The 21271-nt window shown below is 38.6% G+C and overlaps 1 protein-coding gene across 1 annotated transcript in view; it reads left to right on the top strand.

The window, feature by feature from the left end:
* Positions 1–21271, top strand: part of LOC124879942 (oxysterol-binding protein-related protein 10) — a 140692-nt gene that overhangs the window by 31061 nt on the left and 88360 nt on the right. The window contains exons 3-4 of the mRNA XM_047384804.1: positions 1675–1754; positions 7053–7121. Coding sequence (XP_047240760.1) covers positions 1675–1754; positions 7053–7121 — 149 coding nt within the window. The remainder of the gene's footprint in view (positions 1–1674; positions 1755–7052; positions 7122–21271) is intronic.

Genomic DNA, 21271 nt, shown 5'->3' with positions numbered 1-21271 from the left:
CACCCCCACACCATCACACCTCCTCCTCCATGCTTCACGGTGGGAACCAGGCATGTAGAGTCCATCCGTTTACCTCTTCTGTGCCGCATAAAGACACGGTGGTTGGAACCAAAGATCTCAAACTTGGACTCATCAGACCAAAGCACAGATTTCCACTGGTCTAATGTCCATTCCTTGTGTTCTTTAGCCCAAACAAGTCTCTTCTGTTTGTTGCCTGTCCTCAGCAGTGGTTTCCTAGCAGCTATTTTACCATGAAGGCCTGATTCACACGGTCTCCTCTTAACAGTTGTTCTAGAGATGTGTCTGCTGCTAGAACTCTGTGTGGCATTGACCTGTTCTCTAATCTGAGCTGCTGTTAACCTGCGATTTCTGAGGCTGGTGACTCGGATGAACTTATCGTCCGCACCAGAGGTGACTCTTGGTCTTCTTTTCCTGGGGCGGTCCTCATGTGAGCCAGCTTCTTTGTAGCGCTTGATGGTTTTTGCGACTGCGCTTGCGGACACTTTCAAAGTTTTCCCAATTGTTCGGACTGACTGACCTTAATTTCTTAAAGTAATGATGGTCACTCACATACTCACATACTTAGCTGCTTTTTTCTTGCCATAATACAAATTCTAACAGACTATTCAGTAGGACTATCAGCTGTGTACTGTATCCACCTCCTGCACAACACAACTGATGGTCCCAACCCTATTCATAAGGCTTGAAATCCCACTTATTAAACTTGACAGGGCACACCTGTGAAGTGAAAACCATTTCAGGTGACTACCTCTTGAAGCTCATCAACAGAATGCCAAGAGTGTACAGAGCAGTAATCAAAGCAAAAGGTGGCTACTTTGAAGAACCTAGAATATAAGACATATTTTCAGTTGTTTCACAATTTTTTGTTCAGTATATAATTCCACATGTGTTAATTCATAGTTTTGATGCCTTCAGTGTGAAGCTACAATATTCATAGTCATGAAAATAACGAAAACTCTTTGAATGAGAAGGTGTGTCCAAACCTTTGGTCTGTACTATATATATATATATATATATATATATATATATATATATATATATATATATATATATATATATATATATATATATATATATATATAATTTTTTTTTTTTTTTTTGCCATTTACAACGCATTTATAGTGTGCAACAAATGTTTGTTTTTTAAGTTCAAAACTTGTTTATTGAAGTATGATAATTTACTAAGAGTAACTCTTGTTAGATTCATTGAAAAAATAATCTCTAGATTAATGAATTACTAAAATAATCGACAGCTGTAGCCCTACTTAGGGTTAGATTTAAATAATTGCAGAAGCTGGTAAGATTAGATAAATTTGTTTATGTCCTGAAATGTAAAGAGGGTGTACTTTTCTTTTTTACCAGGCGTTGCAGTATGTACAAGTTCTTCCAGGTTTCTACTTAACAACCATGTCAGTGGAAGAATTTAGCTCTTCCAGCTGCTGTTTACGGCTCAATTCAGTCTAGAGTTAAACCGCTGCAACTGAAGACACAGTACAGCAATAAAAACCAAATGGTAACCATCTTAAGGAAGATGACTTTCTTATTGCTGCATGCTGACCTTAATGTGAACTCACATGAGGGTCAATAAAGGATTCCAAATGTCTTGAGTGTTCAGGATGAGTCGGAGTAATTTTGTTTCTCTGCATTTTGCAGCGTCTGACGCTAAGGAGCAGCAGTTTTGGATCAATCAGCTCCAAGCTTGTGCCAGACGCCACTCTGATAGCAGTGCCAAGGTAAAAAACACACACTACACTCTCCACAGTCCATTACGCTAAGGGCTATTAACATGACAGTGGTTGGTTGGAGTTCTAGGCCTCTGTTCATCAGAAAGAGAAAAATCGGGAAGTCTTAACATTTATCTGGGCGATTCCAGTCTCCTTCTGTCTGTTTTTAAAAATTGCCATTTTCTTTTGCTACCATAAAGCTACCAGCACAGACTGCCAGCTTCCTCGTTATGTCCAAGCAGCTTGGAAAGTTCTGGCTGTAAGAATAAGACAGGATTGGACTTTACATACTCTCCAAATTTGTGCTTAGTTTAGTTTTCTTAAACATAGATTGTGGGAAATGAGCCTAAACCACTTAAATAAAAGTGTGGTAATTGCAGAGATAATTATTTTAAATATCATATTTGATGTTGAATTTAACAAGGCAAATATTTTATGCAGTTTTCTGCTGGATAACACGTTTCTACCCTAGAATACCTCATGGTGTCTCTGCAGACACCATGAGGTAAAGTAAAATAATTATTCCAAATTAATTATATGCTGCTGTCTTTCTCAATATAAGCATCCTGCTAAAGGACGAATGTGAAATATGACTAAATAAACAAGTATGAAATGAAATTGGATCGAAAAATTAATAAGACATAAAAACTATTGTGAAACAGTTAAGTACACTAATAGGAGGGATTGTCAGGTTAAAGTAACCTGTAGTAGAAGATTTTGGCAGATTTTGGTTTAAAGTTATCTTTTAACCAAAATGTATCTGGAAGTATTAAGATTTTTAAAGGGGCTAGAGTCCTGACTTTAGTCTGACAGAGAACCTGAGGAGGGAGCTGAAGATTAGGGTGATGACATGGAGGCCTTCCAACCTCAAAACTTAGAGCTCAAGGCAAAAGATGAATGGTCAGAAATACCTGTGGAGATATGTAGGGATGCATTAACATCGGTATGGGCAGATTTTTAAATATTGGTCTGATAGGTAAAACTGGGTTGATATTAATAACCGATATTTATTACCATCTTGTTGCTATTTGTGTAGGTGTTTCTGCAGGGGGAGGGGGTTGGCCATGTGGTATTTGTTTTAGCATGTGACAGTGATTTAGTGCAGGACATTAGGGAGAAGCAATGTCAGACGTATGTGCAGTGGTGCATCCCTAGAGATATGTTAAAAGCGTGTCAGCAATTATAAGAAGAGTTTGATTACTTAAATAAAAACTGAGAAATTACTATTTATTTCATAATTGATACAGCTTTTACATTGCTTTATGGGTGAATGTGGCATCTTGTCAGACTGACTACACCACTGGTTGGGGAATCATTTTAGTTTTTTCACATATAAGGCTTTATGGATTAATATTTCTGCATGCAAATATTTAATATGTAAGTGTATACATTTTCCTCATATATCTGTGTGCTAACATTAGCTCTGTGGGCTGTATTCCTATTCGACTGGTTGAATAGACAATAATAATTTGTTATTGAGCTCCACTGCCGGTGGTGACTGTGTGAAAATCAGGAGTGCATGGTAGTGAGAATTATTCTGGAGCTTAGTATTTATTTTTGCAAACCTTTAGAATAAAAGGGGACTTTCTTCATATAAAAACACATGACTTATCCCTTACACTATGCACCGCTGAGTTGGACTTTTAGAGGCAGAAGAAACATTTCAGAGAATTACAGTAGGGTGGGCTTTGTGCAGCATTGAAGTTTACAGAACCCATTGTTTTTAAATATTATATTTAATGATCAAAACAATCTAGCTGCAAAAGGCTAGACAAGAGCAGATAAAAGCGTAAATCACCCATTTAAGTTCCTGTTTTAACACTAATCTTCTTAGTTTGGAAGTATTGGTTTAATTGATAAAAGCAGTGTTTGAATAGCTGGTTTGGGTGACCTTCAAGAAAATCCAATTGGTCAAAATCAACACCTAAACTGTTTAAGTCTGGCCTGATTGGAGAATTGAAATAACTTTTTCCTGGCCAGAGGAATCATGCTCTCAGGGCAATGATTAGACTCCAGAGAGTTCTGTTGAAGTGAGTTAGTTTACCATTTCTCTTAGACACTCAAGTGATTCAGACAGTTTGAAGAACTCCACATTTTTGAAGGAGCAGCACATCTGAATGTAGTCATGTTTTTTGAGCCTTTGTCAAATTCTCAAACTGCAAAATGCAGATTTGTTCCTATATTAAAGCTACTAAGTAGGCAGCATCTCTTCAAACTGATACTATTTACTCACATTTGAATGCTGTATTATGCTATTATTAGGGTATAAATATGCCCTCATGTGTGTATTAATCTATCTTTAGTAAATGGATATGTACCACAGGCTTTTAAGGTAGCTGTAATTAAACCTTTACTTAAGAAATCATTGCTTGATCAAGATGATTTAATAAATTACAGACCTATATCCAATCTTCCATTCTTATCTAAAATTCTTGAGAAAATAGTTTCTAATCAAATGTGTGAGCATTTACACAGCAGTGACCTGTTTGAAGAGTTTCAGTCAGGTTTCAGAGCTCATCATAGCACTGAAACAGCTCTGAGGCCATAAGAATATCATTAGTGACTTTCAGTAGATAATGGACTTGTGTCTGTTCTGGTTCTGTTAGATCTCAGTGCTGCATTTGATCCAGTCGACCATAATATTCTCTTAAAAAGGCTGGAATATGCTGTAGGGATCAGGGGAACAGCGCTAGGCTGGTTTAAATCTTATTTGTCTGACAAATTCCAGTTTGTTCATGTAAATTATAAATAATCTTTAAACTCCAGAGTTAATTGTGGAGTACCACAGGGTTCAGTACTTGGGCCAATTCTCTTTACTATATATATGCTTCCAATAGGTCAAATTATCAGGCAGCATGGGATACATTTTCACTGTTACGCTGATGATACTCAGCTTTACTTATCCATAAATCCTGATGAGCTCAACCAGTTAGATAGACTACAAGCATGTCTTGAAGACATAAAAACGTGGATGACTTTACATTTTTTGCTTCTAAATTCAGACAAGACAGAAGTTGTCGTCTTTGGACCGGAGTCTTTAAAAAAGAAACTGCTTAGTCAATCACTTAACCTGGATGGCATTAAATTGACCTCTGGTAATAAAGTAAAAAACCTTGGTGTTATTTTTGACCAGGACATGTAATTTAAATCCTATATTAAAAACTAGTCCATGCATTTGTTACTTCAAGGCTGGACTATTGTAATTCTTTACTATCTGGATGTCCACAAAATGCAGTTAAAAGCCTTCAGCTGATTCAAAATGCTGCAGCAAGAGTTCTGATGAAAATTAAAAAGAGAGATCATATTTCTCCTATTTTAGCTTCCCTTCATTGGCTCCCTGTTAAATCCAGAATAGAATTTAAAATTCTCCTCCTCACATATAAAGCCCTTAATGATCTAGCTCCATCATACATCAGAGATCTGATTGTTCCATATGTTCCTAACAGAGCACTTCGTTCTCAAACTGCAGGTTTACTGGTGGTTCCTAGAGTCTCTAGAAGTAGAATGGGAGGCAGATCCTTTAGTTATCAGGCTCCTCTCCTGTGGAAACAGCTCCCAGCTTTAGTCCGTGAGGCAGACACCCTGTCTACTTTTAAGGCTAGGCTTAAAACTTTCCTTTTTGATAAAGCTTATAGTTAGAATGGCTTAGTTTATCAGGGAGGGAGCCTTCCTCCCTCCCTGTTGGTTGGAGTAAGGGGGAGTCAGGTTTAGCCTAAACCGGCTCAGTTATGGTTGAGGTGCAAACACACCCTCCATTTCTGCTACCTGTATGACCCCTTCTCTTTTCCAATGGTTATAATCAGTCTGACAGAGAGAGGTATCACAATCCTTGTGGTTTTTAGTATAACAATGACCATCAGTGGGACCCTTTGTGGGGTTCCTTGAGACGACATTGTTGTAAATAAGCGCCGTTTAACTAAATAATCTGAACTGAAACTATCTGTGTAGTTATGCTGCTATAGGCTTAGGCTGCTGGAGGACATAACGACCACTTTCACCCTCTTCGCTACATTCTCACACTACTCTCCAATTTTGCATTATTTGCTGTTATTTCAGCTTTTAACTTTATGTTCTCTCTTCTCTCTTCCTAGAAGCTACAACTGGCCTGACTCTGTGTCTACCTGTTAAACCTTTCTGGAGAGGGGAATTGTCCGAGCTTCTGCTGGCAACAACTTAATGCTCACCCTCTACCGATGATCCACATAGCCCTGTCTTTTAGTGTTTAACCTTTTCTCTCTCCTAGACATGGCTACTGACTGAGCTTCTATTGTGACTAACTCTATGTGCTCTCTTTCAGACTCTAACCTTAAAAACTGGCTCAGAGTTTATCTGTTCTTTCTTTCTAGGTGAAACGACTAAAGGAGCTACATCCATTAACATTTACTTTTCCTTCCCATAGAAAGTACTCCTGGATCAGTGCTTCTTTGTTCTCTTTGTGTCTCTGCTCTGTTCTCTCAAACCCCCAGTCGGTCGTGGCAGATGGCCGCTCACACTGAGCCTGGTTCTGCTGGAGGTTTCTTCCTGTTAAAAGGGAGTTTTTCCTCTCCACTGTCGCTACATGCATGCTCAGTATGAGGGATTGCTGCAAAGTCAACACCAGTGACTGTCCACTGTCTCTACATGCTCATCCAGGAGGAGTGAATGCTGCAAGTCACTGACTGGATGCAATCTGCTGGGTTTCCTTAGATAGAAAAACTTTTTATCCAATTTGAATAAATAACTGAATCTGACTGCACTGTTCAATGGTTAGGATTAATTGAAATGTATGTATCTGACTTTTGTGAAGTGCCTTGAGACAACATGTGTTGTGAATTGGCGCTATATAAATAAGACTGAATTGAATTGAATTTTGATTTAAACTTCAGCCAGAGCAAAATGGCTAGGATTCTTAAAGACCAGAGCCATTTCTTTAACTCAGATTGTGTAGGGAATAAATAACATCTGCTGAAAGTTGGTACTTTTTTAACATAGGAGACACATTGGCTTTTCACAATATAAAATAAATAAAAAACATAAATCCTGTCTTAAATTTTTATTTTTCTAATTCTTTTAAAACCACATACAATTTTTCATCCTCTTATCAAGAATGCATGACACTGTGTTGGGTTATCACTAAAAATAACAATAAAATCTATTGAACTTTGTGGTTATAACGTGGAAAAAGGGAATAAATTAAATGGTTAAGCATATTGTTGCAAGGCACTGTATTTGCATCATTTCATTGTCATTACATTTTAAAGAATTGTGCGTAAATGCTGTCATTACTAAGAACTGTTTATCCTACAGTTTTCTATTATTTTCTGTCAGGTAAGGAAGATGAAAAGCTCAGATGAACACTTGAGTGTTGACCGAGCAGGAGGAGGACAAGATGTTCTGGTGAGTTTCAAATGCAAGCTTTCTTTTTCATCACTTCCCTATTAAATAATTAACACTCCAGACTCACCATTCAGCCTCATTAGCGGCCCTATTGTACTGCATTTACCTTGTCAGCACATCAAACTGCAACACAGCTGGAGAAATTGAGAAGTCCAATTACTCTGCTCAGCAGTGTTGAGAAAAGTAATCAAAAAAAGGAAGAAAATGTGATAAGTGAGGAATGGATGGAGTGGAGTACTGGTCTTTTTTCCCATCGTGCCTAGCAGAGACAGGTTGCTGTTTTGTTCCTGTTCGGTGACTGTGGAACATTTCCACGGCTGCAGCTGTCATTACTGTAGCCGCCACCGTGGGCTAATCCTTCCCTGAGCTGCAATGCCACTTAGATTGTTATCGCATTTACTCTGCTGATGAGGCAACCGGGAACAAAGGCTCGGCTAACTCCCTGATAACAGACCTGTTTAGCAGAGAATCTGTGGAAGGATTTATTTATTTCAAGAAAATGGGTACCAGTTTATCTTATTCATGGAAACCGCGAAAAATGCTGTCAGATTTTCTACAGTTTATCAGTTGAAGTTGTTAATAATTGTGAAGGACAATGAAACATGGTTTAACGTGTATTTCCTAAATTAAATCTAAAATGTGTGGTGTGCATTTGTATTCAGCCCCCCGGAGTTAATACTTTGTTTTATAAATTTGGAGAATGTGACTGGCATTTCTGCCCATTTTACTTAGCAGAACAACTTAAACTCACTTAGATTGGATAGAAAGTGTCTGTAAACATCCATTTTCACATCTTGCCACTGATTTTTAAAATGATTTAGGTCTGAGTGGACCATTCTAACACTTGAATATGTTTTATCTAAACCATTGCATTATCGCTCTGGCGGTGTTTTTAGGGTTGCTGTCCTGCTGTAAGGTTTACCTCCAGCCCAGTCTCATATGTATTGCAGCCTCTGACAGGTTTGCTTCAAGGATTGCCCTGTATTTAGCATCATCCATCTTCCATCTGACCAGCTTTCCTAAGGCATAAAACTTCCATCACCAAGTAAATAGTAAAATGTTTTGATCTCATCTGCTTGTAGTAAACGTTCTCGGGGACTTCTGGCTGTCATACAACAATGATTTTCCAATCAACACTCATTTACTCCCATTTTTCATGGAGTACATGATATGAGGGTAAAAAGAACAATTCAATGCCACATTTTTCAAATTTTATTTATAAAGAAAATTGGAATACATATCTTTTTCCTCCCACTTCATCCTAACGAGCAACATTGTGCTGGGCTATCACAAAACATCCCAATAAAATATATCCAAGTTTGAGGTTATACTAATGTTGAAATTTATTGGAACTTAACAGGTACTTCTTTGGAGCTTACAAGTTCCAAGAAATCTCCAATAAAGGATGTGGAAAGTTTCCATAAAGTACCTGGTAAGATCCTGGAAAGTTCCTAGAAACTAATGGATAAGTTCCATGTTGGTTCCAGGAAAGAGCCTAGTAACTCTTGGGAAAGTTCCTAGAAAATAACTTTCTAAATTGCTTGACAATCTGGACTGTTGTTTAGTGCAATCCCATTTTTTTTTTAAAGTTTTTGTTTAAATATCGTATTAAACATTTTTTCCTCATGTTATCATGCCTTATAAATCTCATACCAAGCCATGCCTCAAGAGATTTCCATTCTCGATGAATCTTTGTTTACATCTGCACAAATCCCCACTCTGACATTTTCAAGAGGACTATGTTTGTGTTGTCAGGTCAGAGCGCCTGCAGTCATGTTCTGAACAGTGAGGTTGTTTGTGGTGACCGCTGCTGCTGGAGAACCAGGCTGGGAGCACAGCTGTGCTTCATAAAGCTGATTAGCTGCCTGATTAACCAGTTGGTGAATTTCAGTTTACTCAAACTGGACACAGAGACACAGACAGGAGGAAAAGTCAAACTAATTGGTAAACATGTTTCTGTTTGAATAAGTACTTTCTTATTTCTGGATATAGTTGATGTGATGTCATCTTCAAACTTCTGTTTTTGGGTGAATAATAGCTGAATATGTTGCTTACAATAATCCATTGCAATACAGCTTATCATTGGTTCTGTTTCATTCCTTTCTGACTGCCAGTGGCAGTAAACAAAGTGGAAATGTCTCCTTGCTCTCCACGCAGGTCGGGATTTTATGTAAACAAAGTCACATATGTGACGTTTAGCCTACCTGGCTGCGTCTAGAAACAGCTCCTGGGATCTTCTCGCTGAGGAGACGTTCCTGTGTGACTGGCAGTCATCCAGGAATTCACTGAACCATAGTTGCAACGTAACGTCCGTTGTATTGAGAACTGACATTCAATTCAATTCCAATTCAATTCAAAGATACTTTATTGATCCCCGAGGGGAAATTAGAATTCCAGTACAACCCATCCAAAAGGTGGGGACAGGTCACCGAGGCTTTGCTGCCCACTCACAGGCGCTGCCCTGACATGTTATTGGCTGTGGCGGCATGGATAATGGGCAATTTATCACATGTTGTTGATAGTGGTCATGGTACAGTTTATTAAGACTACAACAAGGTGGACTGGTAATGACAAATATTTAACAAACGGCATCATTTTCCGTTACTTGTGCAAGCTTACAGGAGCTAAATAAATTGCAGGGTTGACTATCATCATACCCTCAATGCTTTCTTTTAATGCTAGTTCAGAACTGGCTAAATATGATAAAATAAAAATAGAAAATAAAAATTAAAACACTTCATTAAATATTCACAAATATCTTTACATCCATGCAAAGAAATTTTTACATATGGATGTCTGGTTTTACTGTTTTTATCTCTTGAGAACAAAGTGATTTAACAACAAAATAACTTTGTTTTACTTTTTAATATAACATAATGTGATCTGTAAAAAGAGGACAGCCTACCCACAGCTAGTCTCCTTTGATTGAGATGACTTCTGTAAGCCGTCTACCAGTCTCTGACATTGGTCTCAGGAAAGTTTGCCCCACTTTTCACTTTCAAGTGTGAAATACTGAAAACTAATATTTATAATTAAACAAACTCTTTGATTATTAATTCTACATTCAACATTGGACTACTAAAATAGATAAAATCAAACTACCGGCACATCAACTTTGCAAAGTTTTTGCATAAGTAAATGTGTATAGTTGGTGTTTTCTGTACTGCCTGACTCAGGGGACACATCCGCCCAAAGTCAGGTGACTTTAAACCAGAGGTTATTATCGTGATATCTTTAATTTCAGCCAGTAAGCATGTGTACTGAAAGAAGAGCTCAAATTGTTTCTAGATTTAAAGTGCTTTAAGGCTGAGTTGATGTTGAGTTTAATTAGTTTCTCATCCTGTTTTTCCATGTTCTAATACATTTATATACTTGAACTCTTGGTGGCTCTCTGTCAGTTTTAGGGGGAAAAAGCTCAGTGTGTCTGTATTAGAGGCTGACATTTTTTCGGGAATCCCACGGGTCACGGGATTGACCCGGGATGGGAGACAGCATTAGTAAAGATCACGTGATTGGGACGGTACAGCATAAAAATGAACGGGAGCAGACGGGAGCGGGAGCTAACCAATAGGAGGATCAATTGTCTTTGGAAATGTTAAACTGAGACTTTGTTATAAACTTTAAAAAAAAAAAACTTGGATCGACGCCGCCATTGTGTAGTTTTTTTTTTCCAAGAAGCCTATACTATAATGCGAGTCAAACGAACTACACGACCCACAAGCCAACAGTGCTTCTGATCAATGTTTTCCACCTGCGTTCAGGATGGAGGGAGCAAACGCAGGTGGAGAACTGCACGTGGTAAAATTGGATTTCCAACGTAAAGGCAGAAGTAAAGACTTATCTATTAAACTCATAGGGCTGACAGGAAAGTCGCAAATATTCCTGAACTTCAGGAGAGTTGAATGTAGCGGTGTTAACACGCAGTATACTGCTTGTAAAACGTGTTTAGTTGTAATCAAGTTCACCAGTGATTAAAGGACACTTGTAAGACAGATTCTGGATTAAATCAGCCCTGCATCACTTCATTCGTCAAACCAAAAGTACCATCATGTGTCCAGTCTCATCTGACCAACAAAATTGCTGCATGTGCACTAAAGATTTAAAAGTCTTTGCCACAGTAGAGGGGAAAGGTACGGAGGGGACAAGGGGAAATGTATTTCTTTTGCGTGCGCTCGCAAAAGTTATCACCTTGAGAAAGCTGTGCATTTTGGAACAGCTGCACAGATGACAAACTGCTCACAAAACAAACAGCACTGATATGGTTTGTCATATGCAGGTTAACATGCAGTCAACAAAGGATTAAATGCGATTAAATGCTTAGAATAAGAAGAACCGTTCAAATCACGATAAAAACAAAAGTGACGTGCAAAAAAAGTACACATCATGCAGCAGTAATAAGCAAATAAAGTGTCACAGATGTTGTTTCGTGCAGTATTATTGTCCAGAGTTCAGTAGTTTAACAGCTTGTGGATAAAAACTGTCTTTTAGTCTGATTTGAAGATGATTTTATTTAAGGCCAATTTTAAAATAAAACTCAATAAATCTCAAAAACGGGTGTAGTGTTTGTTTTATTTTTGCACTTATCTGGTTTGGAAACTATCCCACAAAGTATTGCGAGATAACGCAAAGACTATTGCGTGAGAACACAAAATGTATTGCGTGAAGACGCAAAAGAAGAAACATTTCCCCATGTCCCCTCGCAGACTCCGTAGAAAGGCTTCATCAAGGGAAGATATTAAATAAATATGTTGTGAAATAGAAAAAAATGTAATGTACCATTAAATGTACAATTTATTTAATACATCATTAAATATTAAGTGTACCACTAATTACGTCATGTCGTCTTTAAAATTATACTTAATTATTCAGTGGCACATTTAATTGCATTATAGTCCATTTCATGATATAATGGTACATTTATTGTTTTTTAATGATGTATTAAATAAATAAATGGTACCTTTAATTCAATGGCACATTTAATGTTACATTTCTTTCATGTTACATTTACTTCACTTATGGGACATTCACAACATTTATTTATTTAATGATTATTTTATTGTTTTAATTTTGTCCAGTTTGACCCTCCATTCTTGATGCCTGTATAGGAGATCATGTCAGAAGGTGATGCCTTTTTGCACTTTTGTTCACCAAGTACAGTTCTTTTGCTAGGTGCATTTTTCTTTCGTTTCAGCAATTTGAAACATAAAAGTAATGTCATTGTTCAAGGGAAACAATCACCTAATAAATTAGTAAAATACAACTATGTACATTTTGTTTATTCAAGGCATGGTCTGTTTCCTTGTTTGATATTTTATTATTTCTTCATTATTATTCTTTTTACTTTAACTGGCCTTTACTACAGCTAAAAACAGGGACTTAACTGGTCCTTCAAATAAATTGCCAAAAGACTAAATGAAGAAAACAAAAATGGGAGTGGCACAGGAGTGGGAGTTGTTTTAAATAGGAGCGGGATGGGAGTGGGAGTCAATTTACCAGGAGTGGGATGGGACAGGATTTTTTTTGTTATGCTGGCCCGGGATTGGAATGGGACAAGACATTTTTCTGTGGGAGTGGGATGGGACAGGAGAGAAAATCCACTCCCGTGTCACCCTTTAGTCTGTATGTTCTCACATGTTGCCCATCGCCCAACCATTATCCGCTCTCTCACAGCTTGGTAGTTGTTCACAATACAACAGAAGTTGAGAACTTCCTTCTCTGACTCATCCCATCATGTTTGAGTGCATCTAATCGAAAGGAATGCAAGCCCACAACCATTCTAACATAATCCTGCTTATTTTTTTGTCATCTAAGAGAATAAAACAAGCACCTGTTGGCATGCCCTGGTAAAGATGTTTAAACAGCCTGAAAACGTTTCCCTTAGAGGGGAGCAAAATGCTACAGTTGTAGTGCTAGAAATATTGTCACCTTTAAAATTTGAGTGCATTTATTATCTGGGGAAGAAATCTTACAATAGAAAGTAATTGTAAAAAATTATTGAGGTCACAATTATTGGTACTCCTGTAGATCCTTTGTACGACTCCCTTTTGGTAATGGGACAACTCTTGGTTTACTCTTATAATATCTCACAAGGTTGGAGTTTTGGTATGTTCTCCTTGGGTCACCAAGCAGGTTCTCTATAGGACTTAGGTCTGGGAACAGGGAAAAAGGTTAATTTTTTATCTCTGGTTAATCATTTCTGTGTTGATTTGGCCATGTTTTTAATCATTATCCTGCCACAAAATCACAGTTCCAGGTAAAGTCCCAGCAGTTTTGTGAACTCCACTTCTGTTTGTGATTGTAGGACAGAAAAGGCTTTTTCATGGCATGACTTCCAAACAACAGGTTAGTAATTTGTTTGTGTTTAATGGTTGCCATATTACTTTTTGCTGCAGTTCTTTTTTTTTTCCTCCCTTACTTTGCTTACATAAATGGCATGTTTCTTATCTTTCGCATTTTTAAAAGTGGCTAAGGGAATTGGGGCTTTGTCACGTCATATTTATAGCCCAGGAAGTCATGGATGAGTGAAAGTCCTTAGAAACTCGGAACTTGAAATTAAATGATAAAAAAAGATTTTGGTTATATTTATTCCAGAATATAGATTTTTTTTTTTCTTGCGTTTATGAAGTCAGACAATGATGTTGGACAAAAAGACATTGTTTGCAGACTCTTCTCTGATCCCAAAGGTTTTGATTGTTGAGGTCAGGACTCTTTGCAGGCCAGTCAAGTTCTTCCACACCAAACTTACTCATCTATGTCTATATGTTCCTTCCTTTGTGCATCAGTGTGCAGCTTTGAACAGCAAGTGACCAGGGTAGGAGCATGAAATTGTCCCAAAAGTCTTTGCATGCTGAAGGATTAGGAGTTCCTTTTTCTGGAATTGTGCCTGACTCCTGAAAAACATCTCTACGCCATACTCCCCTCTGGAATAAACTTTACTGTTGACACAATGCGTTCAGGCAAGACCCGTTCGACTCCTGGCCGGGGGTCTTTCTGCATGGAGTTTGCATGTTCTCCCTGTTGTGGGTTTTTCCTATCAAAGTGGGAGAGAAGACGACTCATTAACAAGAGAAAGACCGGACTTTCTTCATAAGTTTATTCAAAGGCATACAGCATTTGAAGACCCTGTCACTGAGCTTAGTCAGAGGAGCAGAGCCCCGAACAAAATTTACAAACAGTATTTATACCAGTATGTGGATGTTATCTCAACTTAGAAGAGTCTTGAAATATGGCCCCCAGACCCTCCCCGGGTCAGAGGTAACAAAATTATTTATGAAGGCACCCATCTACCATCCCTTGAAATATAACACTTCAGGGAGTGTTAACCATAAAACTCTCCTGATAATAAATGTAGAGCCCATCTCCTCTAAGTAACAAAACACAGAGGTCATAGGTGAGAGAGGTAAAAAGAAGGTGAGAGCATTAAAAGAATTTTCCACAACACTCCTTACTTCTGATTACAAGATAATCACATAACTAAAGGAAAATTCTACAAAACCATCACCCAAGATTATAATCAAAGTAAAACTGAGAAAAGAATATACAACAACTACATGTTATTTCCATGGTCTTTTCTCTAAGATCTAATGTTCTCAAATTATTAGCAAAACAAAAGCTGAAATAATAAGGATAACAACACTTTAAAAGAATAAATCTCCAAATCTCTATTTATACCACTAGAATGCTGAACATCATTAATAACTCCCTAAACAGTTTAGATTTAATACATCATTATAGCATCTTAGGCAATATAAAATACATCCTTATCCAAACCGTCTGTTATCTCAAATGCAGAATCACCATAGTCATTACAAACAGAAATTAAGTCTACATCCATATCAACATTCAGCATGGACACATTAATCAGTCTCATTAGCATCCCTTTAACCATTGGAATAATGCAACATGAAAGAAACATCAAAATAAAAAATAAAAATAAAAGAATTACTCCAATATTTATCAACCAGGATGTCCAACCACCATGTAGTTTTATATCTGGCACTCCAATGCAATGGATGTTTCCTCCCTCAGTGATTATCAGGAGACTATGTGTCACCATTGTGGTGTCTATCTGGTAGATTGTGTAGTAGCGGGTGTCCATCCTTAATCTAAGTGTGCTGTAGGTTTCTAATCAACCCAGTTATACCAGCTGCTCCACTATCAACCGCAGTGCCCCAGCCTCAGGTTATTTATGACAAACCTTGGGCCATTTGTCCTTATACTGTATGTTTATGAGCATTCTAATCCTATTGTAACAAAAGGGAAACATTAGAACTTATACTTTATTTCACTAAAGTATAAATGGGAAAAACCGCTATGAGCATATTAATAATGGTTATTCCTAACCCAGCTAACAGGTAATCCAAAGCCATTCTATTTTGCAAACTCATAGTTCTTATAGCCTACTGCTCCTTGGTCAGAACAGTGAAACCTTCCTCAGTTAAAGCAGTAAGATTTTCTAATTCAACTGAGAACTCATTAATCCTATGGGCTGCATTAGCAGCACCATAACTAGGAATAATTGTACCCAAAATCCCTTTCCATTGTGGAATCCTAGCTCTCTTTTGCCGTTTGAGCATTCAATTCAAATTCAATTCAAAAATACTTTATTAATCCCAAAGGGAAATTAAATGTTGTTGTAGCTCATTATGAAGGTTTCTTCAAAGAGCCGTTGTAGATGCTGATGGCTGTGGGCAGGAAGGATCTCCTGTAACGCTCCGTCTTACCGCAGATCTGAAGAAACCTCCGACTGAAGACACTCTGTTGTTGTAGGACAGTCTCATGAAGAGGATGCTCAGGGTTCTCCATAATATTCTTCATTTTATGAAGAATCCGTCTTTCCACAATGATCTCCAGAGGTTCCAGAGGAGTCCCCAGAACAGAGCCAGCCTTTTTTATCAGCTTGTTGAGCTTTTTTAAGTCCCTGGCTCTGATGCTGCTTCCCCAGCAGATGATGGCAGAAGAGATCACACTTTCCACAACAGACTTATAGAAGATATGCAGCATCTTGCTGCAAACACCAAAGGACCTAAGCTTCCTCAAGAAGTACAGTCTACTCTGTCCCGTCTTGTAGATGGCTTCACAGTTGCATCTCCACTCTAGTCTGTGGTCCAGGTGAACACCAAGGTATTTATACTCCTCCACCACCTCCACTTCTTCTCCCATGATAGAAATAGTTTTTGACTTATTCCTGTGTCTCTTAAAATCTACAATCATTTCCTTTGTTTTAGTCACGTTCAAAATGAGATGATTGTTTCCACACCATGCCACAAAGCGGTCCACCACCTTCCTGTACTCAGCTTCTTGTCCATCTCTGATCCACCCCACAACTGCAGAATCATCCGAGTATTTCTGCAGATGACAGGAGTCTGTCTTGTACTGGAAGTCTGAGGTGTACAGAGTGAAAAGGAATGGTGAGAGTACCGTCCCCTGTGGTGCTCCTGTGCTGCTGACTACCTGGTTAGACTCACAACCCTTCAGTCTCACAAACTGTGGTCTGTTTGTCAGGTTGTCTTTGATCCAGGTGATTGTTGAGGCCTCAACCTGAGTCTTCTGGAGTTTCTGACAAAGCAAATCAGGTTGGATTGTATTAAATGCACTGGAGAAATCAAAGAACATGATCCTCACAGTGCTGCTGGCTTTGTCCAGATGACAGTGGGTTTGTTGAAGCACGTGTATGATGGCATCTTCAACTCCAACTCCACAGCGATAAGCAAACTGAAGGGGGTCCTGATGGTTTACTGTTTGCTTACTCAGGTGGGCCAACAGTAGTCTCTCTAGGACCTTCATGATGTGAGATGTCAGGGCAACAGGTCTATAGTCATTGAGGACTGATGGGTGAGTTTTCTTTGGTACCGGAACAAGACAGGAGGTCTTCCACAACACCGGAACCTTCTTCTGGGCCAGGCTAAGGTTGAAGAGGTGCTGCAGAATCCCACAGAGCTGCTCTGCACATGCCTTCAGGACTCTAGGGCTGACATGATCTGGACCTGCAGCCTTATTCCGATTCAGTCTCTCCAGGTGCATCTTCACTTGACTTCTTGAGACACACAGGTGGAAGGGGGAAGCAAGACCTTCATTGGTCTGATCATCCTTCTGCTTGAAGCCTGTGATCTTCTTCATCCCTGTCCACACATCTCTGATAATGTTTTGCTGGAGCTTGCTCTCTAGCTTCTTCTTGTACACCTCCTTGCTGTTTCTTATGTTGACTTTAAGTTGCTTCTGTAAACTCCTCAATAATTCTCTGTCTCCCTCTGAAGGCTCTTTTTTTCTTGTTAAGCAGGTCCTTCAGGTCACTGGTGATCCGAGGTTTGTTATTGGGGAAGCATCTCACGGTTCTGGTGGGGATGATGTTATCCACACAGATGTTTATATAGTCGGTTACACACTCAGTCATGGCATTGATGTTCTCTTCATGTGGCTGGCACAGTGCATCCCAGTCTGTAGCCTCAAAGCAACCTTGCAGAGCTTCTTCAGCTTCCTGTGACCATTTTCTCACAGTCCTCTTTATTACATGTTGCCTCTGAACAAGGGGCTTATATTTCAAGCAGGGAAAAATAAGATTGTGATCTCATTTGCCTAGAGGAGGTCTTGCTGTAGAGATGTATGAGTCCTTGACATTTGCATAAAACAAATCCAATGTTTTGTTTTCTCTTGTAGAGCAGCTGACAAACTGTTGAAACGTTGGAAGTGTAGCACAGAGTGAAGCGTAGTTAAAATCACCAGCAATTGCCACAATAGCATTGGGGTTTTGTGTCTGTAGCTTGGCAACAACTGAGCTGATGGCATCACATGCAGTGTCGGCAACAGCGGAAGGTGGAACGTAAACTGTTGCCAAAATAACACTGGTGAACTCTCTGGGTAAATAATATGGACGAAAACTTACTCCCAACAGTTCAATATCGGGACTGCAGAGACGACACTTCACAGTTACATGTCCTGGATTACACCATCTGTTGTTCACAAGTACTGCCAGTCCACCTCCTTTACATTTGCCGCTCCTCTTTAAATCTCTGTCTGCTTGTATGGTTAAAAAGCCCGGCAGAGAGACGCTGGAGTCGGGGATATGATCCTGCAGCCAAGTCTCAGTAAAACACATAATACTGCATGCCCGGTACTCTGGCTGGGTCCTTTGTAGGGCTTGGAGTTCATCCAACTTGTTTCCCAACGATCTCACATTGCCCATCATAATCGATGGAAGAGATGGTTTGAACTTCCTCCTTCTCTCTCTTCTCTTAGCTCCTGCGCTGCATCCACGGCGTCTCCTTTTCAACTCATCGGGGATTTGGGGTTGTAGTTGAAGTATTATTTGAGCTTTTGAGATATTAATCAGCTGCTCCTGGTTGTAAGAAACAACCCCGTTGCCATGGCAATGCATCATAACAAATGTCCAAAAATAGAAAGTATTAGGAAAAACCCTCCAAGTTGCACAGCATCTGACACCAGAGAGGACAGTTGTCCAAAAAAATAAAAATAAATAAAAATCAACTGTATCCACCACAAGAGGAATAGTTCCCAAAAAATAATAAATCAGAATCAAAAGTAGCAGAGCTACTCCAAATTGCTGCCACCTTGAGCGGCGCAATTCTAGAAATAGAATTGTCTTCCTTTCTAATAATGGGTGATTCAATCATAAGTAGTGACTGTAGGTAGTAAATGAGCTAAATAACATACTCCAGACCAATTAGCAGGCAGATACAGATATGAGCTATTTCCACACATCCAAACCATGTTCTTAGGACACGAGTACCCATCTCTACTAGGAAAAGTAACAAGAACCCTGGTTAATTTACCTGCATGGTCATACAATTTACTTCCATTCGGTAAGGCTATAAGATTAAGAGTTAACACAAAGGGATCTGGGACCGAAGATCCTGAAATGGTATAAGGATCGGTTCTGATAGGACATGGCTCAAATTTATTTCTGTTTCTGTTAAAGCACATGAAACAGGTATAATAGTTTTGCAACCCTCTGTCTTTCCAAGGAAATAAGGTGTGTTTTCCTCCTGAGCTATACAAATATCTGGATCCCTTATTGGATTCCTATTACCCCAAAATCTATAAAGAGTTCCTGTAGTAGCACATGTTAAATTAGTCTCATTAGAAAATCTACTAACATTTCTGCTTTGCCTTACGTTGTAATTCCTTATCCAAGGAAAAATGACCTCCACCAGCTGGTTATGTTGCCAATCTGGAAAGAAAGTAGCTAAGCAGAAAGTAGAATAAGCAGCATCAATAGGAACAGGTACCAACAATGGTTGATCATTAATAGCATGTGGAATCAAACAACAAACATAGCAACTATCATTTCTTATCTTCCTCACAGTTTGATGCATCAGTTGCCACCAGACATTATCAGCAAGATCATGGTAGTCAGAGAAGTGATGAATCTCTCTTCGAATCAGCTGATGAGAATTATTGGCGTAATTACTCAGATTAGCCACAAATTGTCTTTGCTGTACCATTTCCCAGATAAACACAGGAGTAATAAAGAAACTTGCAATAGCAATCATCAGCATCAGAACAGACCATCTTCCATACAGCTGCAACGTGACCTTGAAGTGGAATGTCCTTTCGTCTGGTACTGAAAGCAAACAGTTATTTTTTCCTTTTTTTTCCCCAGAGAAAACAAATCGTAAACAAAATTTTAAAATCTTGCTGCCTCTCCTGAGTGTCTTCTGCACTTCAAGCTGCCCTGTTACCAGTCTGGTACAGGTGGGCAGTCGTTGGAAGCCCCTCTAGGCAAGGGGTTCAGAACCAGGATGCTGCTCAGGTGGTGTTCCGGTGAACACCTTGAAGTGTAGCATGGATCCAGGTAACACGCTCTGCTACCTTGACAGCGGTGTTGGTGACTAGTAGGATCTGATATGGACCATTCCAGCATCTGGACTTCAAGTGTGTTCTCCTGGAACCAAGGAGTGGAGTTTGGAAGTGGCTGTTTCCAGTAATGCAGCCTTCACTATCTGTGAAACTTGAAAAAGCACAGTGGACAGGTTTTGACAATAAAACAACATCCTCTCTTCACACAAAGATGTGGAAGGCAGAGATCTTAGCAATATCCCCATGCCCAAATTAGGAGACCTGCCAAACAGCACTTCAAAAGTCTCAATCGTAACTGAAAACAATAATCAGACCCTTCGCAACATTTGGCTAATTTTTAATTTCAAAGTCCCATTCTTAAGCCTAGGTGCTTAATTACATGAACTTCATCAAAACATCCAGCAAAATCAAAGAGAATTAATCTTCTGACTCCACCTAGTATACTAGCAGTCACCATCAGCTAAATATTCTGAATATCAAAAATGTGACATGATGTTTGAGGAAGGCCTGATTACAGATCATTATTTCATAGTTTCAGAATACCCAAAGAAAATTAAAAAAATGGTCTAATAGGTGTAGATGTAAAATTTCACAAAAGAATCAACAACATACTTTCAGACAGGTTTTCAGAATGTGATCTTAGGGAGCTATGCACCATTTATATAAACAAAGTACAACGTCTGTTTCGCATTGTCACTAAGTCCTCACTGGAGGTATGAGCTACCCTTTCTCCCATGAGTGCCAAAACTTTTGTAATTTCATGTTACTTTATTCTTTATTCTGACATTCCTCTCTTCTGGCACAGGGTCCAACCAATGCGACAACCCAGCAAAAAGTAAAAAAAAAAATGTTCTAGTAACCAAGATCACATTACATAAAACCAAAGAAATGAATTCTGACATAATTATGTGTCACTATGAAATTACCAAAAGCAACATAAATAAAATCCAGTTGTTTTAACTGCAATTCAGTTCCATTAACAACAAAACGCAAACTTCAATTGTGCAATTCATCAATATCTCACTTAGAAATAAGTCACATATCATCCTGATTTGTCTTGTATGAAGATGAGTATTAGATCAATGGAAATCTATTGTAATTTTAATGCATAAACTCTACAAATTTAACCTAATAAATAATTCCCACCAAGTATGAAGTCATGACTGATTCTTTATCAAAAATATATTCCTTACTTTTGGCATATCTTGAACTGTCAGCTAGTTTAATGGCACCAGGGAAAACTTTCAATCTAATAAATCACCAATGATTCTGCATGCAAAACTAATTCTTCAAACTAGTTTAAACTATTTCATTAACCTTTTAATAGTAAAACA

The sequence above is a fragment of the Girardinichthys multiradiatus genome, chromosome 13, assembly GCF_021462225.1.
Source record: "Girardinichthys multiradiatus isolate DD_20200921_A chromosome 13, DD_fGirMul_XY1, whole genome shotgun sequence".
Lineage (NCBI taxonomy): Eukaryota > Metazoa > Chordata > Actinopteri > Cyprinodontiformes > Goodeidae > Girardinichthys > Girardinichthys multiradiatus.
Note: the sequence above shows the minus strand (reverse complement) of the source record. Positions and strands in the feature narration are given on the sequence as shown.